Here is a 27,002-nt window from a genome sequence, read left to right as displayed (position 1 = left end):
CAATCAGGATCTCAATGTGGAGAGGAGGGCTGGGGTAGTGAAGAGGGGATAGAGCCCCTGGTACAAAGATTGCAGCCAACATTTGCGGTGGTGGCTGAAATGACCAAGCAGCAAGATGAAGATGGAAAAGAGTGGTACCTTTTTCAGTTACCACTGAAAAGGAGCAGAAGGAGAGATCTGCAGTGGAGGTGGAGCTGTAATAGTGCACTTTCTGAAGGATGCAAAAGTGAAATCAAAGGAGAAAAAAAGGAGGAAAGTCAGGGAGATGAGACAAGAAACCCAAAAGAAACACACAAATTAATTCCCTTCAGCTCTGTCCAACACACTCAAATGACAAAGCTTGAGTCCCACTGGCTTGGGGGTGAGGAGGTGTTGGTGGAGTGAAAGGAGAAACCTGAACACAATCACAGAAGAAGGAGAGAGAGAGCCAAAACCAGTCAGGGAGTGGGGCCCTTTCATGAGCTGAAAGACCAACCGTGTCCTGCTGCTGTGACTTCACTTGCCATGTGGTCTTCCCTATCCCGCTGCACCTCTGTATTCAAGCTACTGGCTGCCTTGGGGCTATGTCCTTCAGCATGGCAGGGACACAGACCTCCCTTTTGCTTTCTGTCTATGTGTACATGTGTATGGTCAGGCAGGCAGAGAATGTGAGAGATGCACAAGCAGGATGCCAGCTTTTCTCAAAGAGATTTGAAAACCCATGTACACCTTCCTGGAAAGAGGAAAGAAACCACTTTTCCCACCTCCTTCATGCAGGACTAATCCTGCCTACAGAAGCACTAGAGGCTCTTAAAGCTTTCCATCAGGCTAAGATTTGCAGTCTTCATCTGAGTTGTCATGTTTTCACTTCAGCCTAAGTCACAGGATGCAAAACCTTTGAAGTTAAAGCACCTGGAGACAAAACTGCATCAGAAAGAAAAACTACAGGACTTGCAAGAAATAAATACAGAAATAAAATCTCCTTTCAGTCTGCTCACAGGCTGCACTTTAAGTCTACCCTTTGCTGTATGTAGAATAAAATTTTTCCTGCTTTTTTCTCAGCTAATCATTTCAAAATTGTTGCCAACTGGGTCTCTGTTAGTTTCAAAGAAAGACTATCCTGCAGTTCCAGAGACTGCCTAACTTTGGTGGGAATGGTTGTCTGTTGGTGACGTGGAATTGATGTGGGCAATGCTGAGGAGCTGCTGCAGCAGTATTTTGGAGCACAACAACCTCTGGCTCCCCAGCCTGTGCATCTTCACAGCAGGTGGGACAGTGAGGTCTGGAGGCAACGCTTTAGCTCTGCTTGGGGTGGTACAGGAGAGTGGTGTCTTGGGCTACTCTCAAAGGCATAAAGGAATACAGGTTTAAAAAAAAAAAAAAGAGAGAGAATCTTTGAGTGATATAGGTACTATAGGGTCCTTCCCAGCAGAGACAAGCTATGATTGCAGTATGAGTTTTCGAGAGAGGATGGACTACTTGCCCCTGTGTAACATGAGTGGGACACAGGAAAATTAGCTTATGCTCTTCTCTCACTGAATATTCCCTTTGGGCTCCCTCCATGGCTTCCCACTTCTCCCAGTGCCAGGCTGTGACTTGCAGGGACCTCACAGTCATGGCAGGGTTGTATGCATGGTGCCTGCTCTCACTAAATGCTACAGCCACAACCCTATTCACCATTTGTTCACCACTATTGCTCAAGGATGCCCCTTAGTATCTTCTCCACCCATAAGAAAAGTTAGCACTAGAGATGCTCACAGTGATTGATAACACTAATATTTTATTCATTGCCTGTTAATGTTCCCTAATGGCATTTCTGTAATTATTTTAATTGGTTTTACTAAAAAGAATAACAATGAGCCTCTAATGCTTGTTGGTGTTTGGTTTAAGCCAATCACTTGCAGATGGCTGACTCCTTTTAATGAATGGAGACATTTATTAGAATTTCTTGGGTTTGTAGCCACTTTCATTGCATCTCTACATTAGTCAAATATCTTTTCTTTTTCCCAAACTCACAATGATCTGCAGAAATTCCATAATTCCGTAATTCCGTAAATATGAAATCCTGGGATGCAGACAGAGCTCCCATTCTCATTACCAACCTCCATAATCACATGCCTTTTTTTATGGAGTCCCACACAGCTGCCAAGCCAAAATGGGGACAACTAACTTGCAAGAACTTTTTCAGAAGGCTTTTGCTCAACACACAATGGGGCAAAAGCAACCAAAACAGCAGATATGGGAAGAATGAACAGATATAATTTGATGTTTTGGTCCAGCATGAGCCAGAGCATAAAAGAGGCCAGGTGAATGTTTTTCTCTCTCTGCTGATGTGGATGCAGTGACGTCCTATGACAGATGGGGTTTTCTGGATCCTCTTCCTAAGCAGTGAGGGTTCCTCAGCTCTCTCTGCCATGTGTATCTGCACGTGCAGGTAAACAGACCATGATATGGCAGCATTCAGTCTGGGCAGGTGATTTTCTCACTATTTCATCACATGCTGCTACTCTGGGATACATGACTTATGCAAGCAGGATCCATACTGTGCTCTCTCCTAGAGATTCTCCTTTGTGTTTCTCACTGTATCGTTTTTCTGGATCTCAAAATAACTTTAATCTGTGTGAATGGGAAATTGAGGGATACAGTAATGCCTCTAGAAATGTTGTTATTTTTAATTTTCCAGGTTTAAAATAAGTTTACCCAGACTCATTACAGGGAGCACACTAGAAATAACCTCAGGAGAGGCTCAAGCAAGCACACGATACTTTTTTTAATTTGAGCTGATCTTGTGTTGTGCAGCTATGGAGGTTTAGAAATACATTGACTGGATAAACCCAACTATGAGTTTGCTGCTTCTAGGCACAGTCTACTTGTCCTTCCTGCTGGCAAATGGGCAGCTAGGAGCAGGAAAGGGCCAAGGGTGCTGTGATGGAGACTGAGAGAGGTATTGGGGCATGGAGCAGCTTTGAGGATACAGAGAGTAGAGGCAATATAGGAGAGCCTGTTGCACCCAAAGACTAATGCCAACCACGCCACCCTACCCAGGAGAGCCTGAAAGGATGTGGCATGCACTGCCTACAAAGGCCAGACGTGGCCATGAGAGGGATGCAGCCCAAGATGCCAAGGGTAGAAACCTCTGTGAGGGAGGGAAGGAGTCCTCTGTCCTGGGGGACAGCACTCCTGAGCCTGAAGCTGCTCTCTGGCTAACAGAGAGGACCTGCTTGACTCAGAGTGTCTCGCTGCAGGTGTTAAGAGGAGACTTGGTCCAAGGAGAGGGGATTAGGAGTTTAACGCAATTGGAGCAGAAATCTCAGGCCATCAGTAGCACAGCACGGAATAGGAAGGAAAATGAATAAGATCCTGCTGGTTGCTGTTCCGTGGGAGGTGAGACCTGTCTCTCCAGTGCTTTGTTTATTTCCCTGGCTTGGCAATTTGGCAATTGCCCAAAGGCTAATTAGGCACCTCAGTTTTCACTTTTGTGAGCAGCATCGCAGTAAGGAATCAGGAAGAAGCAATACCAATAATTTCTTCACAAACAGCTAAAACATTTGCTCTGCATTAAGTGCCTGAAGACAATTGGAAGTAAACTCTATGGCTGAGCTGACTCACCTAAGTGAACCCAGCAGAATAAAAGCTGTCCCTCCCTTCTCTGCTACCCTTTAGAGATCTTCTACAGATCTGAAAACTGTTAGAGGCAGAAAGATTTCAAATCCTAGTTTTCAAGTTTAACAGGCAAGGGCAGTCTCTCACAAATAAAGGAAAAATATGTAGAATTCACATTCAGACCATTGCTTGAGTTTCAGACAGCTCTAAAATGCACTCTCTGTGCTGTAAGACAGTGGCTCAGTTCATGAGGCACCCATTTACATACAGCTACAAGGGCAAGGCAGGGATGATAAGGGTCAAGGAAGAAGTACAAAAAAAGGAGGAGCAATAATAAACACTGAAAGAAGTTTGAAAGAAGGAAGGAAAAACACAGGGCAAGGCTGAGTGGGAAATTCCTGTGTTGGGCTAGTAAAAGCAAACATCTTGGTGAAGCTAAATTATGGAGCTCACAGATGAGACACTGACTGCTGCATGCATTTTAGACATAAATTTATGTCGTGGATGGATATGGACATAGATTGTTATCCCTTCTCTGCAAACAATCTGCGTTTTCATTAGGGTTTTTTTTTTTGCTCTCCCCATACTTTCATATTTCTTCTCTATTTCTCCCTCTCCTTCTTCCCAGTGTCAGCTGACAGAACAGATCCTGTGCCAGGTAGGAGTGAGTCAGCATTCAGTTCAGAAGGATTCACAGTCATACAAAATAAACAAGGACTCACTCATGATAAAATGCAAGTACAGTGTAAAACACCCTAATGCCATTGACTTCTTACCAGGTCCTTGGAAGTCTTCATAATTCTTCTTGCCTTTTTTATTGCAGTTCTCAGTCCTACCTAGGGGAGCAAGAACAAAATGAAAAACAACCAGATCAGCCTCACAGTATCCCACCAACTTTTCTTCTTATTTCCTACCTTTTTTTTCTATTTTAATATATCAGTCACAGCACAAAAATGATGTATGAGTCCACAAACTCCTCATCAGTTACTTTTTATTGGACTAACAATCAATTATCCAGTCACGATCTATGAAACTCCAGTTGCAGGAGTTCATTTATTTTGCTCCAGGGCATCATTTATTTCCTAAGGAAAAGTCCAGATCAGCCGAAATTCATATCCTGACTGCACTGTGTGAGCACAGAGGACAGACTTCTCTGGTCACTCCTCCTGAAGAACAAGTCATCCATTAGGTGGCTAAAAGAGGGTTATGCATGTAATGTCAGTCTGACTCACTGTGGAAGGGCACAGATTAAACATTTGCTCTTGCATGGATGAGTGTTACACTCAGCTGAGGTTCATCCCAGCAGGGGAACAGCTGGCATGCAGGAAGGTACAAAGCAGGGAATAGAATTTGGAAGGAAAATCTCCTGCCTAGGATCTAGGAAGGTTAGGATTTTATTCTGGAAATACCTGACGTGGAGGGTAAGTTCTTGCTGACAGTGGCAAGATAATTTTTCAGTTGTGTCCATGTCAACTTTTGCTGAAGAAGTATTTTGGGGCACCTCCAAACTGAGGATACTTACATCTACATAGAAAGGAAGAGTGAAAGAACCATTGCAAGAAAATACCTTGGAAAGGCATCATCAGTTTGGCCATCACGAGGCCAAGGGTTATCAAGAAGTCAACTGCAAGTGATGCCCAAATAATACCTCAAATCCCTTTACACACATGCTCCTCAAAGGAGGAAATGAAGTTTTGTGCAAGGGGCACCATCTATGAGTGTGGGTGACAGCCAGGGTCCAGCACTGCTGGAAGCAAGAGAACGGATGTGCCGTGTGTGATGCTGCAAGGCTGTGGTCAAATGAGCACTGATGGCTACTTGTCATGGCCAGGAACTGCCAAACACTGCCGTGGTCCTGCTCTCAAAGCATTCCTTGAGGCTTTGCCATTGCAAAAGCCTCAATCAACACATTTTTGCAGCCCCCCCGGTCCACTGCCCTGGGTTCTGCCTGGCTAAATGCTGAGCCATGGGGAGGAAGCAGGGGCTGTTTCTGCACCACGCTGCTAAGCATTGTCCCCAGCCTTAAGAAATTTGTCTTGCATCACAGCGCAGAAGGCCATACTGGTTCTTCTGCCACAAGGACTCTTCCCAGTCATGGAGGTGGGGAGATGCCCCAGATATGCTCATGCAGTCAAAAATATTTAACAAGAGTTCAGCAACTCTGATGAATAGTACTTTCTAAATTCAACCACATCTTCCCATAGGAAAGGAAGATCTCACAACTTTAATTTAGGGGGAAAAAAAAAAAGAGAAAAGACAGTCACAGGAGTCTGGAAGGTCAGGGTAACACCAGTGTGCTCCCCTCTGCTGTTCCATTTTCAGTTTAGGACAATATTCTTGTGATGACAATTCCCATATGCTGTTCTGCATTTATTAGGCCACCTTTGAAAACAGCCGTATCTGTGAGGCAGTAGCTATGTGATGCCCTCTGTCCTTCCCCTCAGCATTCAGAATGAAGAAGGCTGAAAACACAGCTTCTTTGTACTCTTTCAGAAGGAATAACTACTTATGTAGGGTTTGAGAATCAGTATAAAAACCACCCTAAAATAAAAAAAGGAGATAAAAATAAATGACTTGTGACAATGTTTCAAATGGAAAAGCAAATCTGGAGTATAACAAACATGTTAGCACCTAGTTTCTGCTCAAAATTGTTAGTGAGGACAAACTGTTCTGTCTGACAATGACCTGCCATCAGTCCCTCCTACAGCCCAGCCTAAGGACATAACTCCCAGCCTAACACCAACCAGGTTTATGTTTCTCTGGATAGAGGTACAGAAACTCAACATAGGGACAAAAAGTATGCTTCACCACGTGGTAGTATTAAAGCATTTGGAAAAAAAAGAAAATATCCCTCTAGTGATGGCACCTTACTGAACAGCGGGCATGCCAGCTTGGAATATTACAGCAGAATAAATTTGAATTTAAAGTAATCGTTATCAACAATTTTTTACTGGGCATAAAATTTAGCATGTCATTATAATTGATTTAGGCAGTGATCAAAGCAAATTAATTAACCGTGATATTCAAGGGTCAAAAATTTATAGCGAACAATCCCAGGGATACGGAAGAATAAGCATAAGCAGTAAGGAACAAGGACTTCTAAGTTGCTGGGGTTTAATATACATGTCACTTTAATATATGTAGTTAATATATGATTAATTCATGCTGTCTATGGTCTTATAAAAATCAGGGTATGTCACAAATAGATGAGAGACACCATGAACGAGCCAAGACATTGTTTTCTAGTTTCTTCCCCCTGGGCAACCGCTGTCCCCAAAACCAATCAAGCATCTTACATTTGTCATAGTTATGTTGCACGATAGCAGCTGCTGTCATTTCTGCAATAAAATAACTTGAGAGGCAGATGAGGAAAATGGCTTCAAATTGAGTATAATAGATGGAAAATTTCCAGAGAGGTAGGATTTATCACTCCCTTTCTGCTGGTCAGGGTGGGAGAGACCTTGCCTGCTCACAGCAGCAGCACATGAGAAATGCATGCTTCAGACAGCTACAGAAATATTGCACTCAGAAAGCACAAAACAAGGGAGGAAAGGCTGAATTGACCTTGCATGTAGAAAATTGCCTCTCTGAAGTGCTAAGTATGAGACCTCTCACTTCACAAGTTACTTCAGCCAAGACTTCAGGTTGGGCTGTGGAAGACTGGTAGCTGATACACCCACTCGGGAGAAAACACTCCTGGTTTCATGGGTCACTTGTAATCCCTCGCTGACACCAGCGTGTCAAGCCTGCCACTGAAGGCCATACAGCCCATACACTCCTGCTGCATCTTGGTTAGCAAGGAGCCTCCTTTCTTTCCCATGGCATGAGAACACCATCAAGGAGGGGGCTCCCTAGGCTCCAGCAGCTGATGGATGGGTGAAGTTGCAACCGCAGAGCAGAGGGTGTGCCGCAGTCCTGGGGAGCAGCCAGCACCACCTGCCCAAACTAGTGCAGCCCTGCCACCCCGGCACACCCACACCAGGGACAGGGATTGAGGCGGGGAGGTGGGGGCACTGGGATTTCATTCACTGCCTTCTTTCAATGCTTTCCACAGAGACCATGCGTTCCCAGCAATGATTGGTTTTTGGCAAACAGATGTATTCCTCATCATGAACAAATGCATGAACCAACTCTAATTCTCTCTCATTTATCACCCTCGTTAGCCAGCTCTTTCCCAGGAGAGTGGATATTTACAAAACTCTCCAAGTTTCCCTTCTAACTCATTTCATCATCCTTTTTACCAAGAGTACTGAGATACAAAAATTCTGCAAAATCTGTCAGCATTAAATGGCAGTGACAAAAGTGGGATTTGTTCACAAGCAACACTTCCTTGTCCTCACACTTTTGTCTGCCGCCCTCCCACCCCAAATGCCTCTGTACCTGAGAGTCACCTGAGACTTGTTTTCAGGGGTCCTGCCAGAGGCAGCTTCTACATCAGCATGATGTAACTGCATGCAGCACCCTGCAATTTCTGTGCTACCCTATTTCCTTTGGATTTATTTGGTAGAAAGTTGGGGTTGTGTGATTTGGCTTTTTGGTTGTGTTTTTTTTTTTTTGATTGGTGTAGGGTTAATTATTTTATATCATTTTATTTTCTGCTAGTGAAGAGGAACAGAGGAAATGCTGAGAAACAAGTGAAAGAGTAGAAACTAGTGCTCAAATTGTGCCTTATGCTACCACTTCTCTATTGGTAGTTTATTCAGAGCTCAGTTCTGACTGCAGGAGAAACAACTCACATTTTAGTGGATTTTACCCATTTCTAAAAAGAAAGGGTAAAAGGAGAACATCTTGCTCCACAGGACCTAGCCTGCCTCCCAGATGCTTGTTTTACTGCCTACGGTCTCAAAAAAAGGAAACAGGTCCCAGTCACAAGATCTACCTTTGACTGGTAGCCTGCTCGTACCAGGAACGCAGAAGAACTCCCACCCTGGAGTTTGGTTCTGCCTCACGTCCCAGGAAGTAACCCACATTTTTACTGAGAGAGAGGAATGAAAGCAAACAGCAGGAGTATTTTTATTTTATTAAACCCCAAGGGGTTTCTTTTTTCCATCCAGAACTGGTTGGCTCCTACTTTCTCAAAGAGCATGCTGGCCACAGTAACGTCCATGAGGGGGCTTTTTCCTCTTACAAAGTCAGTCAAAGACCTGATAGAGGGCACACGAACCAGCATGAGTGCTTGTGGAAATGATGGTTATTTTTGTAAGATAACGTAATAATAACATAGATATGTGTATTGCTGCCGATATGACTTCTGTCAAAATCCCATTGCAGCAAATTGCAAAATAGGCAGCCACAAGGTCTCTTATAATCTGGAGCAGAAAAGTGATGGGCAGAAGAGGCACCCTGAAAGGCAGAAAGAAGAGTACAAGCTTCTTCCAACACAGACTGTTTTAGAAATTGCCAGAGCAGGACTACAGTGCTGAAGTCCAGCCATTATTCTGGCCCCAACAAAATCAATTAAAGTATTGCAATTTAACTGAACAGGCCAGCTGGCTTAAAGCAATCTAGAGACAAGCTGAGAATAATCTCCTGCAAACCTGTTTGCTCCCAGGGCCAGAAGGAAAACTTGGTAGGCACTGTCTAAAACCCTTCACTCTATTTCAGGCCTTTTTGCTCACTAGAGGAACACCGCTGTATTACATGACCTAGTGCAGAAAGTCTTCCACCATGTGAGCAGATAAATATTTTTGGCTAAAACATTATCCAGTCAACCTAAAACACCTATCTTGGATGCCTCTACCACTGTCAGAGTTTTGGAATGATGCTGCAGTCCGTATTAGAATATCTGTTGTTGATGTGGCTTAAACCACAAGGCATATTACAGATGTAACTTAAAACACAAGACACAATAAAGCAGCTTTAGATACTGTCTAGTGTTCAGCTACCTTTAGTAAGCCTACGCTTCTGATCTGCCCTATGTTTTTGTCTCTACTTGAAGGAGTCCCTAGTGTTGCCACCCTCCTACTAAAGGGTAGAGGAGAACCTCTCACTGGGCAAGAAACCATGCAGTGGGAAAGCCTATGCATGTAAATCTACCTGCACTCCCATCTCTGATCCTCTATGAGCTACTGGCAGCAAGAAGGGGCTCAGAGGACCCCAGTACAAGTCACATCTGGTCACACAGCCCTGCTGGTGATCCAGGAGCCACAAAAGCCTCTTCTGTTCTTCCCTACCAACATCAGGGGTCTGCTCCTAAAGCTGCCCACCAGCAGAGCAGCTCACCTTGCCCAAGATCCCAAGGAAACACTGAAACAGAGCTGCCTTCGCCCTGGTTGGGTGTTCTCCTCCTCCAGTTCTGCACTGAGAGCACGGAGCTCTGTGCGAAAGGAGTAATATTTTTTATTCATAATTAGAGCAAAGTCTCCTAGAATAATCACAGAGTGCTAATGGCTTCAGGCAGCTTGGAAAAAAAAAAATTAATTTGGGCTAATTTGTCAGACACCAGGGAAATATGTAGTAGGATGCACGTATCATTTACATGGTTTGCAGTATCTCCACTAAGTAGTTTGCAAGGCCTCTGAAGCAGGGGTCCTTCCTTCCTCAAGACACAGAATCTCACTAAAACAACACCACAGAAACAGAAAAAAATAAACTACTGACTGAAAAATCAGCTACACATTGATGTTTTCCACCTTAAAGGCAATTAAAGCCTGAAAATTATACTGCCTTACAAGGACAGGTAACTATTTATTTTATTCCCTTTGCCAGTACAAATATGATACTAATTCTGGGAAAATGGGCATCCAAAAGTCTAAATGAATAAGCAAAGTACCTGAAAATCAATAGAGTTGAACAGAACAGTCATTAGTATTAAAGTCTTGTTCAAACACTCGGCAGGGGACTGCGCCAACATTTGGAGGCTCATAAAACTGAAGTGATCAATCAAATTACAAATGAAAGAAGCAAATGTGAGGTAAACTGCATTTTATGCATCTGTGTCTCTGATTGTATATTAATTTTTTTCACCCATAATTCATCTTTACTCAGTCTGACTTGTCACAGCTACTGTGGGCAATTTATCAACCACTTGAGCATGAACTTGAAGCACTGCTCTTCTCCTCCCATCTCCTCATGCTGTCTCAGGGCACCAGGAGAGCCAAAAAAGAAAAGAGCACAGTCAGTGTAAAAAAATCAGCTTTGTTGGCACAGTTCCCTTATTCCCTGATGAGAAACAAATACACCTTGACAGAAAGGGATCTAACTACCACTTGGAAGGGGAGAGGGTTTGCTTGAGCCACTCACTTGGAGGGATATTCTCCAGGCCACTCAAACAAGAGTCCAAATTTTGTTTTAAAAAACCAACCAGAAGCCCAACATGTTCAGTTGTTTTCCTTGCAGAGGGTGCACTCACTGAAGCTGTTGCTGGAGGTGGAAAGAGTCAACACCTCGGTGCTACACCTGCTCTGGGAGATGGTTTAAGAGCTAACCAAAGATCCTTTTCCTTCTGGCAATTGACAAAGAATTGCAAGACAGGTCTTCTAACTTCTGTACAGAAGTCACCTTGATTTAAACAGCCCCTCCCTCCAGACTTGTTAGCCTGGTTCACTATGTGGTCATGGAGACTCTATCCCTCTCTTTAAGTGCAGTTCATTGCCTGCATCTTCTTTCACTTAAAGAGGCACCTTGCATTTCTGACACTCAGTTTGAGATGTGGGATTTCTCATGGAACCTGTTTGATGAAGTTTGGGCAACATCCTGGTTGAGTCGAGTGAGTGTGGACCCCCTTTGCTGTTTCCAGTCTTCTTTCACCCCTGCCTGGTTGAACAACCATATATCTCTATGTGGGCACATCATGGAGCAGAGTAGTCATATGGGATGCACACCTGCCATAAAACAAATGTTACTGCCATTCTTGGAAGGTAAGTGTTTCTCCAGATCTCAATAATGCCAGAACTAAACCCATTGTGAAGAGGAACCACAGCTCATCCAAGCCCATAAAAAGACACTGACTGATTTCAATGACTATTGGATTAGACCCTGTGTGAAACATCAAACAAACAAACCAACCTTTAGGAATCAAACATGTCTTTCTCCATCCAGATGCAGGGAAAAAGATTTACAAAATAGATGCCTAAGCAAGCCACTCACATAGGCATCTATTTTTGCAAATCTTTTTCAACACTGCCAAACAACCACCATCACTCACAGGTCTTAGTGAGACTGGACATGCATGATAACTGGGAAGAGAAGAACCCCACAAATAAAAGAATCCCCAAACAAACAGTATATGTTTAGACACCTATGCAGATATGTATGCGTACGAGCATAGCAAAGGTCTAGGACATGCAATCACGGACATGCAAGTGTCATAGCAAGTAACTGTACATCAAAGAAGCGGTGGTAATTAAATGTTTCCAGCCTGAGGCAAAAGATTATGCACATTAGCTTAAAACCTCTTGCACTGCAGACTACTCCAAGTCTAATAGCCCTGCATTTGCAGCAGGTAACTTGTGCCTACACAGAGGCTGTCACTGCAGATCAGGCAATGTGGGCATCACTTGTCATGCCGTGGTAATGCAGTGGTATATATGATCTTCACCTGAGTATCTGGTTTGGGGTTATTTTACTGCTTAACAGTGAAGTCCAGAGAAAGAGAGATTTTATTTTCTCTACTCTTCTTTTCTGATCCAGACTGGTACAAGAAAATTTGGCCTTGTGACCCTCACACTACAACTATCCTGTTGAGGATGGTCCACACAGCTAATGCGTGCTATGTACTTTTCATTCTAAAAGTGTCCATGCTCAAAATGTTGAAGTTTATTTCCTAGACAATGCACGTACAGCGGAAGACACTGAACTGTTCAGTTCCAGCTTAAAAGACGTTCCACAATCAGTAGTTTTAAAAAAAGTGGAAAACCAACTCACCTTTGGAGGAGGGTAGAGATGACAAAGCGGTTGTCCTGGATCCTGTTTACACAGCTTCAAGGAATGGCAAACCACATCAGCATTCATTTCCCTGGCTATGCTGAAGGAAATGGTGCATAAACAAAGACCATTATGTTCTTCTGGGTGCTTGAAAGTAGAAGCTATTGCCATGGGAAGCCAGATCTCCCCAACACCCCACACAATAATCTTAGTTCCCTTCACTGTGGCCCATAATCACTGCTCAGTACAGTGTTGGGCTCTAATGATTTTCTGCCATGACATCCTACTCAGCATTTAAAATTGGATCCCAGGATGATGAAAAAACACCATGCTTTATATGCAGCACCTGAATCACATATATTATGACTGTTCTAGTTTTTTAATCAATCATAAGTCTGACAAAGACTTAAAGGTTAAAGTTAATGCATACGGAATTTGGTACATATGAATGTTCAATCATTAACTCCACAAAATAACCAGAAATCCTTCAAAGATCCTTAACCTTTAATCACCAAACATGAGTGCTAGGATTTTTTCTTTCTTTACAGGACACATCTCTGCATTAATCAGGAATTAAATGAAAATGTTTGATTATAGCACTTCTTAGTCCTGTAAACACTTTGCTGTCCCTTGACTAGTCTTAAAAACAAAAATAAAAGCTGTAGGGAGGAGGAAGGTTTAGCAAAAGCTCGGTTAATTAAACTAAGAACTTTCAAAGAGGAATAAAGTGACCTACATTTTATTTTTCTAATCACTTACATTAAATAGTAGGCTTTCCCCAAGAGTGTGAATCAAGGTCATGGCTGAGAGCATGTAAGGGCTGATAATTAGAAAGTCTGATTAAAGGTAGAATGGAAAGCAAGAGCCAAACAACATCAGTGTGATTCTATAGAACCTGTCTCATACACACAGGTTATTCAAATTCCTCCCTCAGTCAAATGAGCAGAATTTCAAAGGGTAATTACATCAGGTGGGCCTGATCTGAGATTTAAGTGGAATATCAAAATGGTTACTGGTGGCAGCCTGTGTTTATTCACTCAGGAATAGTTGTGCCAAATGCCAAACCAGAATCACTCTGAAACATCTCTGCTTTAATAATAACAATGGGATTTTAGGAGTGAAATCCTGCACTTCAATCTGACAGTACATCTGTACATGTCAAGAACAAACTAAGCAAAAATCTGAGAGGACACAGCGATACTTACAGTTCAGCTATGTGTGATCCATAAAGTTCAGCAAGTAAGTAACAGAAACCTTGCACTTTTTCTAGAAAACATAAGTTTTTTAAAGTAGTTGAGCATGATGAAACTGGTTTTATAGTAGTCAAAATACAGTAGTTGGTTCATTAAGGTGAAAGCTGATCTACTTTAGGAAAGGCATGTGACTCTGTGACCTCAGTGTAGCACCAAAAGATGGGAAAACCTGAATTTCTAACCTCACCTAAAACCCTTCTCTCACTTTAGGCAACACATGTGATAAAAACTAGAACAGATAATTACCGTTTGTTGAATGTTCTGAGTACGGCACCATGGAAAAGTCAGAAGAAATAATGCATGCCACAGAATCTCCTTAGAAGTTTAAACAAACAGCTCAGTAGGTTTGCAAGAAGAAGGAAAACAAATACGTAAATCAAAGAGCAGAAAGCGATGTTGGGCTAGAACTTCCTGGGAGCTTCTGGATTTGAGAGAATACGTTTTGTGTAGAGCAGGAGTTGTGCAGAAGTAACTTCATCCAAAAAATGATTTGACACTTTTTGTTTGGCTTCCTTTCACAGTCTGCTGTCATGTGCCTTTTTGAGATGCTGGCTCAGGTGGTTTTCTTTAATCTGGGTGAAGTATGCCCTCCATAAGACACTTCATCAGTGATTTCTTTGAGGCACTGTTATAAAAAAAGGTGGCCCCTGCCCCTGAGCAAAGACACTGTGGGAGAGATTGGGGTTTGAATCAAAAAGGGCATGATGGTAGCACTGGTCTGACAGCTCCCATGAAGGAAAACTCCCTGTTTCTTGGCCTGAACAGGCTACAGCTGATTAACTATGCAAAGGAGATGTCAGTCTTGTTTCAGCAGGGTTGGTGTTGTGAAATGTCAAAAGATGCGGGTACACATAAATGCTGTGACAACAAACTTGCAGCTCCTCAAATTCCTGAGAGTTGTCATTTTCTCTTGGACCTCCATTACTCAGAGAGACTTGGGGAAGAAAGCATAGAGTGTCCTCATCTTTCCCAAAGAAAAGCCATAGAAACCCCCAAAAGAGTCACTTCCCTCCAGCTTTGGGCTAAATATTCAATTTTAACCAGCTGGACATGGCCAGGGCTGGGGGCCTGCTGCATACAAGGTTTGCTCCGAGAAGGGTACAAAGCCTTGTGGCAATGACTCCACTGGTGGGCATGGATGTGTTCTCTCTGCCACAGCTGCTCTCCTGCCAGGACTGCAGGCACCCTGACTGGCAACCTGCGACTGTGAAAGGAGGACTAGGGCCAGGAAGGCATACCAGGGAACGAAGAGATAGTTTTACCAACACTCTCCTGCTCATATGGTGTTGCAGGCAGCTTCTGTAACTATGATAGCTGATTTTTCTTATCCCATGACAGGTGTTTTATTTCAATCAAGTTATTAGCTTCATTTCTTTGCCTCCTTTGCCACATAACTCCTCTCTGTTGGCTCTTTAGAAGCAATCTGCAAGTAAGAATTGGTCTCCCGACTAGAATTAGATTTTATTCTTGTTCACCTAAAAGGACATTGCAGACATCAATAACCCTGTGTTTGGTATCATAGCTGACTAGAACACCCTCTGATGAGGCTTGCCAGGCACCTTCCCCAACACCTCCCTGGTGTATCACGGGCGATGGTCTCAGGATTTTCCCAGACCAGCTGGTTTCCATGATGTTTCTGGCCCTGGAAGAGCCAGTTGGCTGCTGTTACCTGTACTGGTGGCTCTGAGGAGAGGAGAATTTGGCTGCCTGCCAGCTCTGGGGAGCTGATGTAGGGGTTTTGCTGGTCGCACTGATTTCTAGGTGCTGGTTTCCTTACGCGTATAGGAAGCTTGACATGTAATTACCCCATGGCATAACAAATGACAGGAGGTAAAAAGAATAGTAATAATGTTAAATTATGGTTGAGCACAAAGAGTCCTCTTGGAAGATTCAGATGCCATTCAGGCTTTAACTTCCAACAAAACAGACCAAAGCCACAGGCAGTGTTTACAGGACTCGCCCTAGGAACCAGCCTGCATTCATGTGTTAACAAAGGTCCAGCTCTGATAAAACACACAGGGAGAGGATATTGCAGAGAGAAACCTGTGAGAAAGAACATGTGCAAGTCAGAAGGGAGCGGAAAAGAGAGAGAGAAAAATGATGAATAACTGTGAATGTTCAGGGGCAAGAAAATTATGCCTTGGAGCTTTTTGGATTTTTTAACTTTTGTAGATTTTAGAAGTAGTTGTGTAGTAAATGAAGATTTTAATGTAGCTGTATTATATCCCTTACCCTGTAGCATAATAGTTACACATACCCAACCCTGTTACCCCATTTCATATCAATCCCTCTAAATTCCATTAATGTGTTTAGTCTTCTTTTCAAGGTAGAATTGTAGAAAAACACCTTAAGGCCTGGACCAGTGAAGATATCACACAGACACAGCGACCTTCAAGCCCATAACTTTAGAGGAACTCCAAGGACTGTACGTGCTGTGAAGAAGATGAAGATGAGGAGGAAGCGGTTCCAAACACCCCAAAACCTAATTCCCAAAGGGGTGTGTTGTGGGGCAGAACAGGGAGTGGACAGATCTGGGATTGAATGGACCTTATAAAATCATAGAACCACTGTCTGGGTGTGGGCATGTCATGTGTATTCCCCTGGCCTGAGGCATAATTAAAGGACCCAGTCTTTTTAGCTTATCTTATACACTAAGTTGTCCTGGAGTCTTTTTCTACACGGTCTCCTAAGGCAACAAAAAGAGCCTAAACCAAATTAAGTGCTGGAAAATTCAGAGAAAATATAGAGTATACTTGCTTTTGCCCTGTGTCAGGTGAAAGAGATCCCCTAAACTGCCTTGTTCTTACCTAAGTACAATCTGGAAGGTTTTCCTCTATATCTTGATAGTCCTAGAAACATGGATTCTGGCTGAATCCCAGAGGATAAATATTTGAAGAAAGATGCTATTATCATGTTGCCATTTGCACTTGAGTTCTAAGGTGTTTACAGAGCAGTGGCCAACACAGAAGCAGAGCGTGACTCAGAGGCAATGGTGGAGGCAAAGGGTCTCAAAGCACATTTCAGACACCTCAGTTTCATCAAGCAGACAGTCAGTATCCAGGTAAACACATATTCTTGCTAACATCTCCTAACACTGTAAATACTGCCCATTCCCTCAGACCTATCCTTTCTGTCTGCTCAAGAACACTAATGACACTACTGGTCTTATTTTCATAGTTTTATTGGCCACATTGCTTGAATCACACATATTGCAAATATTTCCGTGCAAATGAGGATATGGTTCCATTTTCTACATAGCCTAGGGGATTAAGTGCGATTGACAGGTACTGAATTTTTTTCTATCTTTTTCTCTGTTTTTTGTTTTGGAACATCATATAACTTTACTGAAGGCTTGGAATCATAATTATAGGAGGTCCTTAAAAAAACTTACATGAATTCTTATTCCCTTTTTGGCCCTAGGAAAACCACCCCTACCAGTAATTTGTTGTTGTTATTCTTGTGATTGATTATATGCATGTGCATAATAACAAAATTGTTTCTACAAGTGAAATGCATGACCTGCTTTATTAGGTTTGCTCCTCATGAGCATCCAAAGCTTTTCTACTGTTTCAAGCAGCAAGAAGAAGCTGTTGATTCTGCTGGCCTGCAGTGTTCACCCCCCAGGAGAGGATAAAGTGGGTTACACTGTAGGTCTCACACAATCTATAGGATTTTTCACTGCTTTCAAGTTCAGGGTCAGTTATTTTCTATTGGGTGTATCCATGCATCTCATAGAAGGTAACTGGATTATACAGATTCAACTAAAGGGATAATAGGATTTTATGTGTGTAAAGAATGGCAGCTGAAAAGAAATATCTTGACATGTCAGCAGAACAAGGTCCACTGAGGGAATCGTGAACACAGAGCTAGCATGTCATAATTTAAAGAAGAAAATTGTATTTTAATAGCAGGATCAGTGCTTCTAATTGTAACTTCATGGTTGTGTGCCTGTAATTTAAAACACGGAGGATATGACTTATGGAATAGAAATCAGATAAGCGTCATTCTATCAATGAATGAATCCTAGCAATTAGCTCCCTGCCCCATTCTTCATCAGGAAATCCTCGCTTGGAAAGGAGGAAATTAATATTCTACACATATCTCCTGTAAAACTAGGGTTTACAGAGCAAGATGGTTTCTCACAGATATAATCTGTGAAGTCCTACAAAAATTACTTTTTAATGAAGAATCCTAAGCCATCTTTTTTGCACTCCTAATGTTAAAAAGATATCATGAATGTGAGATCTAGTTACTTAAATAGTTATAGGATTGATCTGTGAGGCACAAAGCTATTCTGGCATTCAAACTGCTTTCTATTTAGGGGTGTGCACGTGGACAGCTAAGCTCCTTTGGGCAGACAAAATAAGGGGCAGAGAAAGGGGACTCTTACATATAATCATATGGAATAGCTATTGCTTTTGAAATTTGTATCACCAGTTACATTTCAACAGCTTTTCTGCCCATACCAAATGCTCACATCTTACACCTGTCAACCTCATCTCATTTTTAAAACTTTACAATGGCAGCTTCCTATATCCACTGGAAACATTTTCAGCTTCACAGTTGCTATGAAGACCCTTATCAACAAGAGGAGTAGTTGGGCATACAGTGAATCTATTCTTAAGCAGCTAACAAAGAGACAAAGGGGAGAAGAAGAAAGGAAAGAGGTCTGCATGTGTTGGCGCTCAGATACGTGTGGGCTTAACACAGCCCCATACACTCTAATTTTAGGGCAGAATCCCAGACCTGGAACCAAGCAAGGCCATGCCACTGACTTCCTGTAAATAGCAGCTTTGTATCTCCTAGCTACGCACATTTGAGATGCTGCACGAGAAGTGGATAAAGCCTTTTCAGACTTCGCATGAGAATTTTTAATTAACAGAGAAATAGAGCAGCACCAGCATAACATATGGCACATTACTTGGTACTTACCAGGTATGTAGTTGCACAGTCTCTCCACGGCTGCCTTTACTGTACTGTTGTGCCATTGTGCAAGTTGTTCAATTACAGACACCACAAGCACGCATCCTTCAAACAAACAAACAAACAAACAAACAAAAAGAGTGAATACGGTTATCTGTGAAGTGTGATGAAGTGCCCTGTGCCACAGAAGAATTTTAGGCATCGTTTGGCATTTCATCTCTTGAGATGCTCCACAGCAGGTAAGTGTTCAAGAGGAAAAAATGCCTGTGAATTTCTGTCTTAATTCAAACCCTGTAAGTTATCACAGAGAGGATGTGGATGCCAGGGGAACACACAGAACAGCCTGGCTTTTACTAAATGATGCTCCTGGAAAAATGTCTCCATTCTTTCAAGGCTGAAAATCAAGGAGTCTAGGGGATAGCCACTGTTACAAGTGCCTGCTTGGCCACTTGCTTTCTCATTATTTCTCACAAGAAAAACGTCACAGGTTTATACTTGATAGGAGTTTTATACCTCTCCACACAAGCCACACGGAGAGCTACCAAAACCAGAAAACAAATGGTTGTGACAGCCTACAAAAGAGACAGGTGTATGGGCTGACCATGACCAAAGCATCCATGGCATCATTTCTTAACAGACTTTACTCCGAAGCTCAGCAGTGCACAGCACACACAGGGTTGCTGGTCCCATGTGTTAAAGCCAAAATGTCTTCAGAGTTCATTCTGCTCTGCTTCTGCGGTTGGAAAGAAACCACTTCCTTTGACCTATGAAGCTGGTTATTTCTCATCACTAATCTGGGTATGAACAGCCTAGCTGCTTCTTGGACTTACCATGGCTGAGACTCACAAAACTGTACACTAGTGAAGCACTTCTTGAGGTGTGCAGCACTTTTCCTGCTGTTTTGGGGATTAAGCAGGTTCAGTGTAATCCCCACTGAACAGTCATTCAAAACCCACATGATGAGCATTCATTGCAAGTCAATTTTAAATTGCTGTAGGTCAGTATTGTGATTTCTCTGCAGTGGCTTGTTTTATGAGGAAGACAGCTTTGGTGATGCAAAGTCTGTAGTCAGACCTGGCAGGCAGACAGAGCGAGGTCCCTACATAGACTCAGAGCCTATGTAAGATAGGAGGGTATCCCAGGCAGACAGTAGACAAGGAGCCAGGATGCCAGCTTCCAGTGGCCTGGATAAAGATTTCTCTTTGAGATCCCTGTAGCTGAACCTGTTTCCCTCTCCTCTGCAAGAAATCTGAGCTCTCGGACTTGCTCCGACACAGTCTAGAAATGGAGGTGAGCTGCAGCAATTTGCTGTGGCTGCAGACTCACCTTTTCCAGAGCTCAAGAGCATTAATGTTCAGGTTTTCAGACTGGCACAACTCTTCAAAGGGAGCTTTTAAATTCCACCCAAGCACCTATGCTCTATTAAATCAAAGTGCTGTTTTTCCACATAAATAACTTTGATGCTTCTGTGGATCAAGTAGCAGGTAAAAGAGGAGGTAGTACAATTGAAACTCATTGTAAGACCTGTACTTTTGAGTCTTCTATTACTTCTTCTACCCCAAATACAGTAATCCAGTGGAAATTACAGTGAACTTGTCACCTCTTTTGCACGGATAAAAGCCCACTTCTCCATACTTATTAAATAAAATGCTCACTCAAGATCTTCTGCAGAATGATTTATAAAGCACGCTAAGAGCCAGTCAGACTAAAAGGATTGGAGATTAAATGGAGACAGATACTACCCAGGAAAAAACCTGAAGCAAGACATTCTTCCCTCTCCCCTTCACCCTTCCAAATAACCAGAAACTAGCTAGCCCAAGGAATTAACAGCTCATTAAAAAAACCCACAATAGCTCATTTAAAAAAAAAAAAAAAAAGAGTGGAATAATAATTTGCCAGAGTAGCATGGGCATAGCCATTACATAGCTTAGTTCCTATAAAACTGTATTATCAACACACATGTGCAACCCACAGACAACAAAAACTACCCTTCCCCTGACTTCTGTGTTTTATTTATGAGGCTCGAGGCTCAGAAAACTACCTAAATGATGACTTAACCACAAAAACACACATTCTCTCTGTGCCTTCCTTTCTACTCATAACAAGGTCAGGTGTTCATCTAACAATCTTGATGTCTAGAAGTCAAAGACAAAAAGGAGTCCAAGAAGAAAGACAAGATATTTTCCTGATATTTTCCAAAGTGCACAGCTTTTGCTGTTTCTCATTCTTTTGCACCATGAGCTTGAGGAATCTACAGAATCAGAATTGTTTAGGTTGGAGCTGACAGTCTCACCTACTGCAGCAGAGAGAAGTGTCTCTCATTTTGCCTGTGCTGTGCAATGCAGTGCTCCTGCACTTGCATTCAGGGTCTGCAGAAAAATGGTCTTATGGACAAACAGCTCAACATCCTAAACGTTGGGCTGAGGATAAAAATACCCTTGGTGTTTCCATTTTCTCTGCTATACAAGAAGACACTGAAGATGTGAGTTTCCATCTCGTGTTTGTCAAAGTACCACAGAGGGAGTGAGGAACAAAAAAGCTATTTTTGGTTCAGCTCTGCCAAACAGAAATAGAATTCTTAATCACAAACACAATCATGCGGGTAACACTACTCAAGGAGCAGTCTCTTGGCAATTAAATGAAAATTTTTCATATTGATTAAGTCAGATAGACACCTTTGTGTCTATTGAACCAGGCCCTAAGGGAGATCTGCTTCACACAAGGATTAACGGAGCCATCACTGAATTTGTGCAGTACTTAATGCAGTACCTCAGGCTACTAGAAGCTATATGAATACAAATAACAATAATAATAATAACCTGACTACTAGGGAAAAACCCACAGAGTTGAACTTCAGAATGTTTGCTCTCATAAATTCGTCTTCACTATCACAGAGAGGATGTTTCTGCTCATGCTATTATACCCTCCCCACCTCAGGTACCCACAGACCACACCTTGATTATTCAAACGCTCTCCTGGTCAAATGCATTTATTCCAGACAAAATGCTGCACCTTGTGGGACGAGCTGATAAAGAAAGTCTTGACTGATTTTCAGACGAGTCTAGCTGGGACATCCCCAGGCACATCTGCCCTGTTTTCCCTGTCTACCAGGGCTTTTACCAACTGCCCTTGGTCTACCTCTCTTTACTCCCCTTGGTCTGCTGACACCTCTTTATCACCTTGTCATGAGCTCTGCCAAAGACTTTCATTTAGAGTGATGTCACTAGGAGAAGCTTTTGGGCTGCAGATTCAAAATTACTTCGGGGAAGAGGCTGAACCCTGTTCGAAGGCAGGAGGAATGTCTAGGGGTCACTATGGTCCAACGAGCCCATCCCACCTAGATTCCCTTTTTTTTTTTTTAATATAAATATGCCCCTCCAGTAATTCAGATTTATCCTCTGGGAAAACCTATCTCTGCTGCTGGACTATAGATATAACTTCAAGAGGTCAGTGTTTATAAATTCAAGATCGTCCAGACCATCCTCGCTTCTACTACAAACCTGCTCTCTTTTTAATCCATTTTAATCCATTATATTATCTTCCTCTGAATTTAGTGTCAGGAAAACAACTGTTAACCAGTTATCCTAGCCTTTAATGGTTCTTAATTTTGCTGGCCAAAAATGGAAAATAATTAGTTAGCTGAAAAGTGCAGGGGGAAATCAGATGTCTTTGAGTGTAGAAATGTCACTGATTTAATTACTTATGATATGTGCACTAACATAAACTTCTAAGTCTTCTGGCATCAGTGGAAAAGTATGTCCTGATCTGGCCAGTCATTATCAACTATTGCTTGCTTTTAATTTATTTGATATTTAGATGTAATTTATATCTCATCATGAGCTGGGCACATATAAGCCAATGTAAATAGGTTTTGTCATTAAAAAAAGCTCTACATTTTTTTTATAGTTGCACATGATCTCCTTTAGAAACAGGTTTCAATAAATTGACTCTGCTGTCTCACTTCAATAATAGGTTTCAATACCCTGACAGGCTGAAGAATGTTTTCTCTGGAAGAACTTCATTGGCCTTGTAATATCTACCAGCCATTAGAAACTAGACTCTGGTATTAATAAAATGCCTGTCTCTTTTAGCAATAGTCTGTGCCATCTGCTATTAATTTCTGAAGAGATAAGACAAGTCCATAACCATTTTGCTCAGCAGCAGCAAGGTGAAAGCTTACACATCAGGAGGTACTTCTCTCCATGTATTTGAAAGTAGTGTGTAATAATAAAATGATATTTCCAATAAGTCTAGGAAAAAAAAAAACATACCCCAATAATAAAATCAAATCTAGAGAAATTAATTTCTTAGCTGTGAAGCCTCTAGCAGTTTGAGCAGACTATTTAACTTAATCCACTTCTGCTGCACAAGTTTGAAAGGCTCTATAATTAGAATTATACCTAGGGATGTCAAAAAGTGTCTGGATAGTGTAAGCTGCCTCTCAGAGTTTCAGATTTGTAGGTCTATTTATTGGAGTAAAACTCTGTTATATTGGATTTCTGACACCTGACACATCCTTCTTTGCCATCCTTTGCTTACGTTTCTGGGTACTGGACTTCTTTCTCACCCATCCAGCCATATCACTGTTCCTTAGCCATAAATTAAATGTACCCACAGAGCAAAAGGAGGATGTAAGTCCACAAAAGCAGCCTTGGACACAAATAGCTCTCTTCAAACCCTGCCAGCCAGCTCACTCCCAGTGAAGCAGGAGCTGGATGCAGCCTTGCTTGGTGAAGCGACAAACCTCTGCCTCAAAAATCTGTCTGCAGCAGCAAGCCTGTCTGTAAATGAACCCACCTATCACATTCCTGTCTTTATACAGAAGATGAAGGCTTTCCCAAAACACAGTCTTTGCCTCTTCCATTTATAGATGACCCCAAGCTCCAAAGCATCTCTTGAAGCCTACAAGTGAGGAGGCCCAAGAGCCTGTCCACAAAAGGCAGTATTGCTACTCCTCATGCAGATGGTGTTATACAGGTATAAAATCTCCTCTTTACAAATTAATCTAATCCAGTTCCAGTTCAACCTGGAACAAGATATTCTTGTTTGAAATAAGAGCATTCACATGAGGAGCTAATAAGAAGTAAGGTTTTCTCCTCTGAGATGGGGACATCCACGTGGGTGTTCTAGATGAAGGCAGACCATGCAAAGTTACAATACAGGAATGTTTTCTTTTTCATAGAATTATAGAATGGTTTGGGTTGGAAGGGACCTCAAAGATCATCTAGTTACACCACCTCTGCCATGGGCAGGGACACCTTCCACTAGACCAGCTTGCTCAAAGCCCCATCCAGCCCAGCCTTGAACACTGCCAGGGTTGAGTAATCCACAGCTTCTCTGGGCAACTTGTTCCAGCATCTCACTGACTATATTTTCCTTTCCTAATAGTTCCCAATACCCATTTTTCCTTCTTGCACTGCTTCTCAGCACTGAGCTGATACTTTCAAAGAATAGCCCTTTATAGCCTCAAGATTTCATTCCAGCTCAAATGAAATAACTGTACATGCAAAGTTTGGACAGTTTTCTTCCCATATACAGACAGAAGATTTGTGTCTTTGAAAGGTAATTTAGAAATGGATTGAGTGATAAAGTCTTTTAACTCAGATTTTGCTTTCTATTCCATTTACAGTGGTAATTTATTCTATAGAGATACTGAAGTGATGGAATATAATTAGAGGTATCCATTCAAATGTGTTGGCATCTACAAGACCCTTTCACTCTTAATTTGCTAAGTGTTATAAAATATCCCGGAAATACTAAATGGTACACTATTAACAAACCTGTCACTGGGCATTAAATTACGTGTAGTATATTGGCTAAAGATATTTTTAAAATATTAATAGCAATATAACAGTATTTTGAGTACATTTGTAACAAAATCAGTAACAAAACCAGCACACCCTGGAATACCAGTTATCATTTCTTTTGCACATGCAATAGCAGTGAGCCACCTCAGGCCCCCTAACTTTAGAGCTTTATTCAGTCATTGCTGTTTTGTTAAAACATCCATCAAGGACTCTGATAGAGCTATGACAGTACAGAAAATTCAGTTTCCATCGAGTGGAAGACACTAGTACCATACCTGCCAACAAAATGCATCCCTAGTGGTTCCTACGTTACACTGTAAAGAGCCCTATTTAAAAAATCTATAACCACAGGAATTTCCAATAGAAATGTTTTCTGTATTAATTAAGAGGAAAAAACCCCAATGTAAATATGTGTGCCATTAAAATACTTACCTTTTCCAAATAAAGAAAGGACACTGAAAATTTACTGAAGCCTGATTGCTGGCAGGGGAAGTTAATGTGAATGGGTAACTTTATCCTCGTCACAAAAGTTTGACCATTTTAGGACTCTGAACGCATCAAACTTGTTTCAGATATACAGTTCCTAAAACCAGTAAAAGTGATTGCCTTAAACATAAGCAGAAGTTCTCTCTGAGGGTTAACATATGAACAAGAGTGAGAGGCACATATGTGGCAATCAGCATCCAAATAGATCATCAATAAATAAGATTGTTAAAGAAAACTTATACTGAAGGCAAGCATAAGTAATGTAAAATGGACACGACTACCCATGTCTACAAATGCACACAGATGTGACTGTGTATTTACACACACATAGATGTAGATGTGTTGCTGTGATGAGCATACCTTTTTATTGTGATCAATAGATATATTTACATTTTACGGTCATAAACTTCCATAAGAGTTGGGGTGATTCTGGAAATGACATTTTTACCATCAGTTGCCAAATACTTGTTTTAGTATCTCTACTGCACTTTACTACTCCCATGCTTGTTCTTTTCTATCTAAAGTATAATCATAGGAAAAAAATGTTATGGCCAAATTTATTATTTATTGCTGACCAACAGGCCAAATTTTGCCACCGAACAAACTAAGCAATGCCGGTGAATTGAACAGAGGTGCTGCGGCTTGGCACCGGTTTAGCTGTAATCAAAGTCAATTCCCAGCCTTTCAGAGTAAAATACATTGTGGTGCTACATTGATATTGGGCATGGCCTTTTTACAGAACTCACTGAGCTGTAAATTATACGTTCTGTCATGGTGCCTCCCCAGACAATATCTGCACAGCCACTTTGTCTGAGCACAGTTGTTAAAAGCCTCCAGCTCCATTTGGCATGTTCCATTGTGTGAAGTTATCGGGAGCTCCGAACGCCACCAGTCCTGCTGCCACTCTGCGGGGCACATTTCATCCCTGCACTCATGCACAGCTAGACTGAGGCAAACTGTTGAGGACAATGACAACCACGCAAATCAACACAGGTAGAGGTCAGCGTTTTACGCTGCTGGTAGCTCAGAAACATCTGTTCCTTCAGTGTAATCAGAGGTAAAAATATGTTTCAAAAACATGCTTCTTCATACACTAGGAATTGTGTGCTCCTTGCTGAATGGAAGTGCTGACCTGCAAAGGTTGCTGAGAATGGCATTATATCGAGCACAAAGATGGGGAAATTTGCTTCCCTGGCTGCTGACCCACAGGATCTCTGCTCACTAGCAAAGAAGATGGACAGCATTGCTGTCTGGTTGTATTGAGCGCTCCCTGACTAATCACCTCACTCCAAAAAGGGCAACCAAACTTAATCGCCAATAGAGCAGGGCAGTTGGCTGCTGGGGAGAAAATAAATAAATGCTGCTATTTGCAAATGGTTCTTGCAGTCACAGCACCGAACACCGGAAGCACTATCCTGAAAGAAGTCCTCTTACCCAACCTCTGCTCTAGCAGTTGATCTATGCCATCTAGGCCATTCCAAAGGGACAGTCTAGACACAGCCTGTAAAAATCTCTAATGAGGTCTTCTACAGATTCCTCAGGAACTAATGACTGTGCTCACTTATTACTGCCCTTAGAAAATCTTCTTCCTAACCTGAATGTCCCCACTGGTACCCATTTCTGTTATTTCTTGCCATAGCTGTTATGAACCTTGAGAACGGATCACCCTTTTAATGTTTTCAAGGACAGACATGTTTTTCTCAAGTTTTTCTTCTCTAGACTGATTAACTCTAATTTATTCACTCTTTCTTTATAGCTTACGCTTGTTTTTCTCTGAAACCTCCTGTCACTCTGCATCATACTTGATGCACAGCCCCAAAAGGCAAGGCAGAAATTCCTCTGATGCTTTGTCAATGCTGAGAAAGGTAACGGGTTACTTCACATGTCTTGCCAGCTAACTTCTGTTCACACGTCTTGTTGCGTGCCTTGTGTGTGTGTGTGATTCATGACAGCATGCCATCGCTGTGCCTCCACAAGCCCAGATGATCTTCCCTAGGGATGCCATCCAGCTGGTTGGGCCTCATCTGCTACATGCCATGGACTATTTCTGCTGAAGTGCCTTCAGTGTTCCCATATCGAAATTACC

At 42.1% G+C, this 27,002-nt stretch overlaps 1 protein-coding gene across 1 annotated transcript in view; it reads right to left on the bottom strand.

The window, feature by feature from the left end:
• AOAH (acyloxyacyl hydrolase) overlaps positions 1 to 27,002 on the bottom strand; it is an 81,643-nt gene that overhangs the window by 50,585 nt on the left and 4,056 nt on the right. Inside the window, exons 3-6 of the mRNA XM_050330552.1 lie at positions 18,633 to 18,728; positions 13,653 to 13,713; positions 12,448 to 12,547; positions 4,359 to 4,418 (exon numbers count right to left, since the gene is read on the bottom strand). Of these exons, the coding sequence (XP_050186509.1) occupies positions 4,359 to 4,418; positions 12,448 to 12,547; positions 13,653 to 13,713; positions 18,633 to 18,728 (317 nt within the window). The remainder of the gene's footprint in view (positions 1 to 4,358; positions 4,419 to 12,447; positions 12,548 to 13,652; positions 13,714 to 18,632; positions 18,729 to 27,002) is intronic.

Source organism: Myiozetetes cayanensis, unplaced genomic scaffold (genome assembly GCF_022539395.1).
Source record: "Myiozetetes cayanensis isolate MyiCay16 unplaced genomic scaffold, myiCay2020 scf1, whole genome shotgun sequence".
In the NCBI taxonomy this organism is placed as follows: domain Eukaryota; kingdom Metazoa; phylum Chordata; class Aves; order Passeriformes; family Tyrannidae; genus Myiozetetes; species Myiozetetes cayanensis.
The sequence above is the reverse complement of the archived record's forward strand: the minus strand, read 5'-3'. Positions and strand labels throughout refer to the sequence as shown.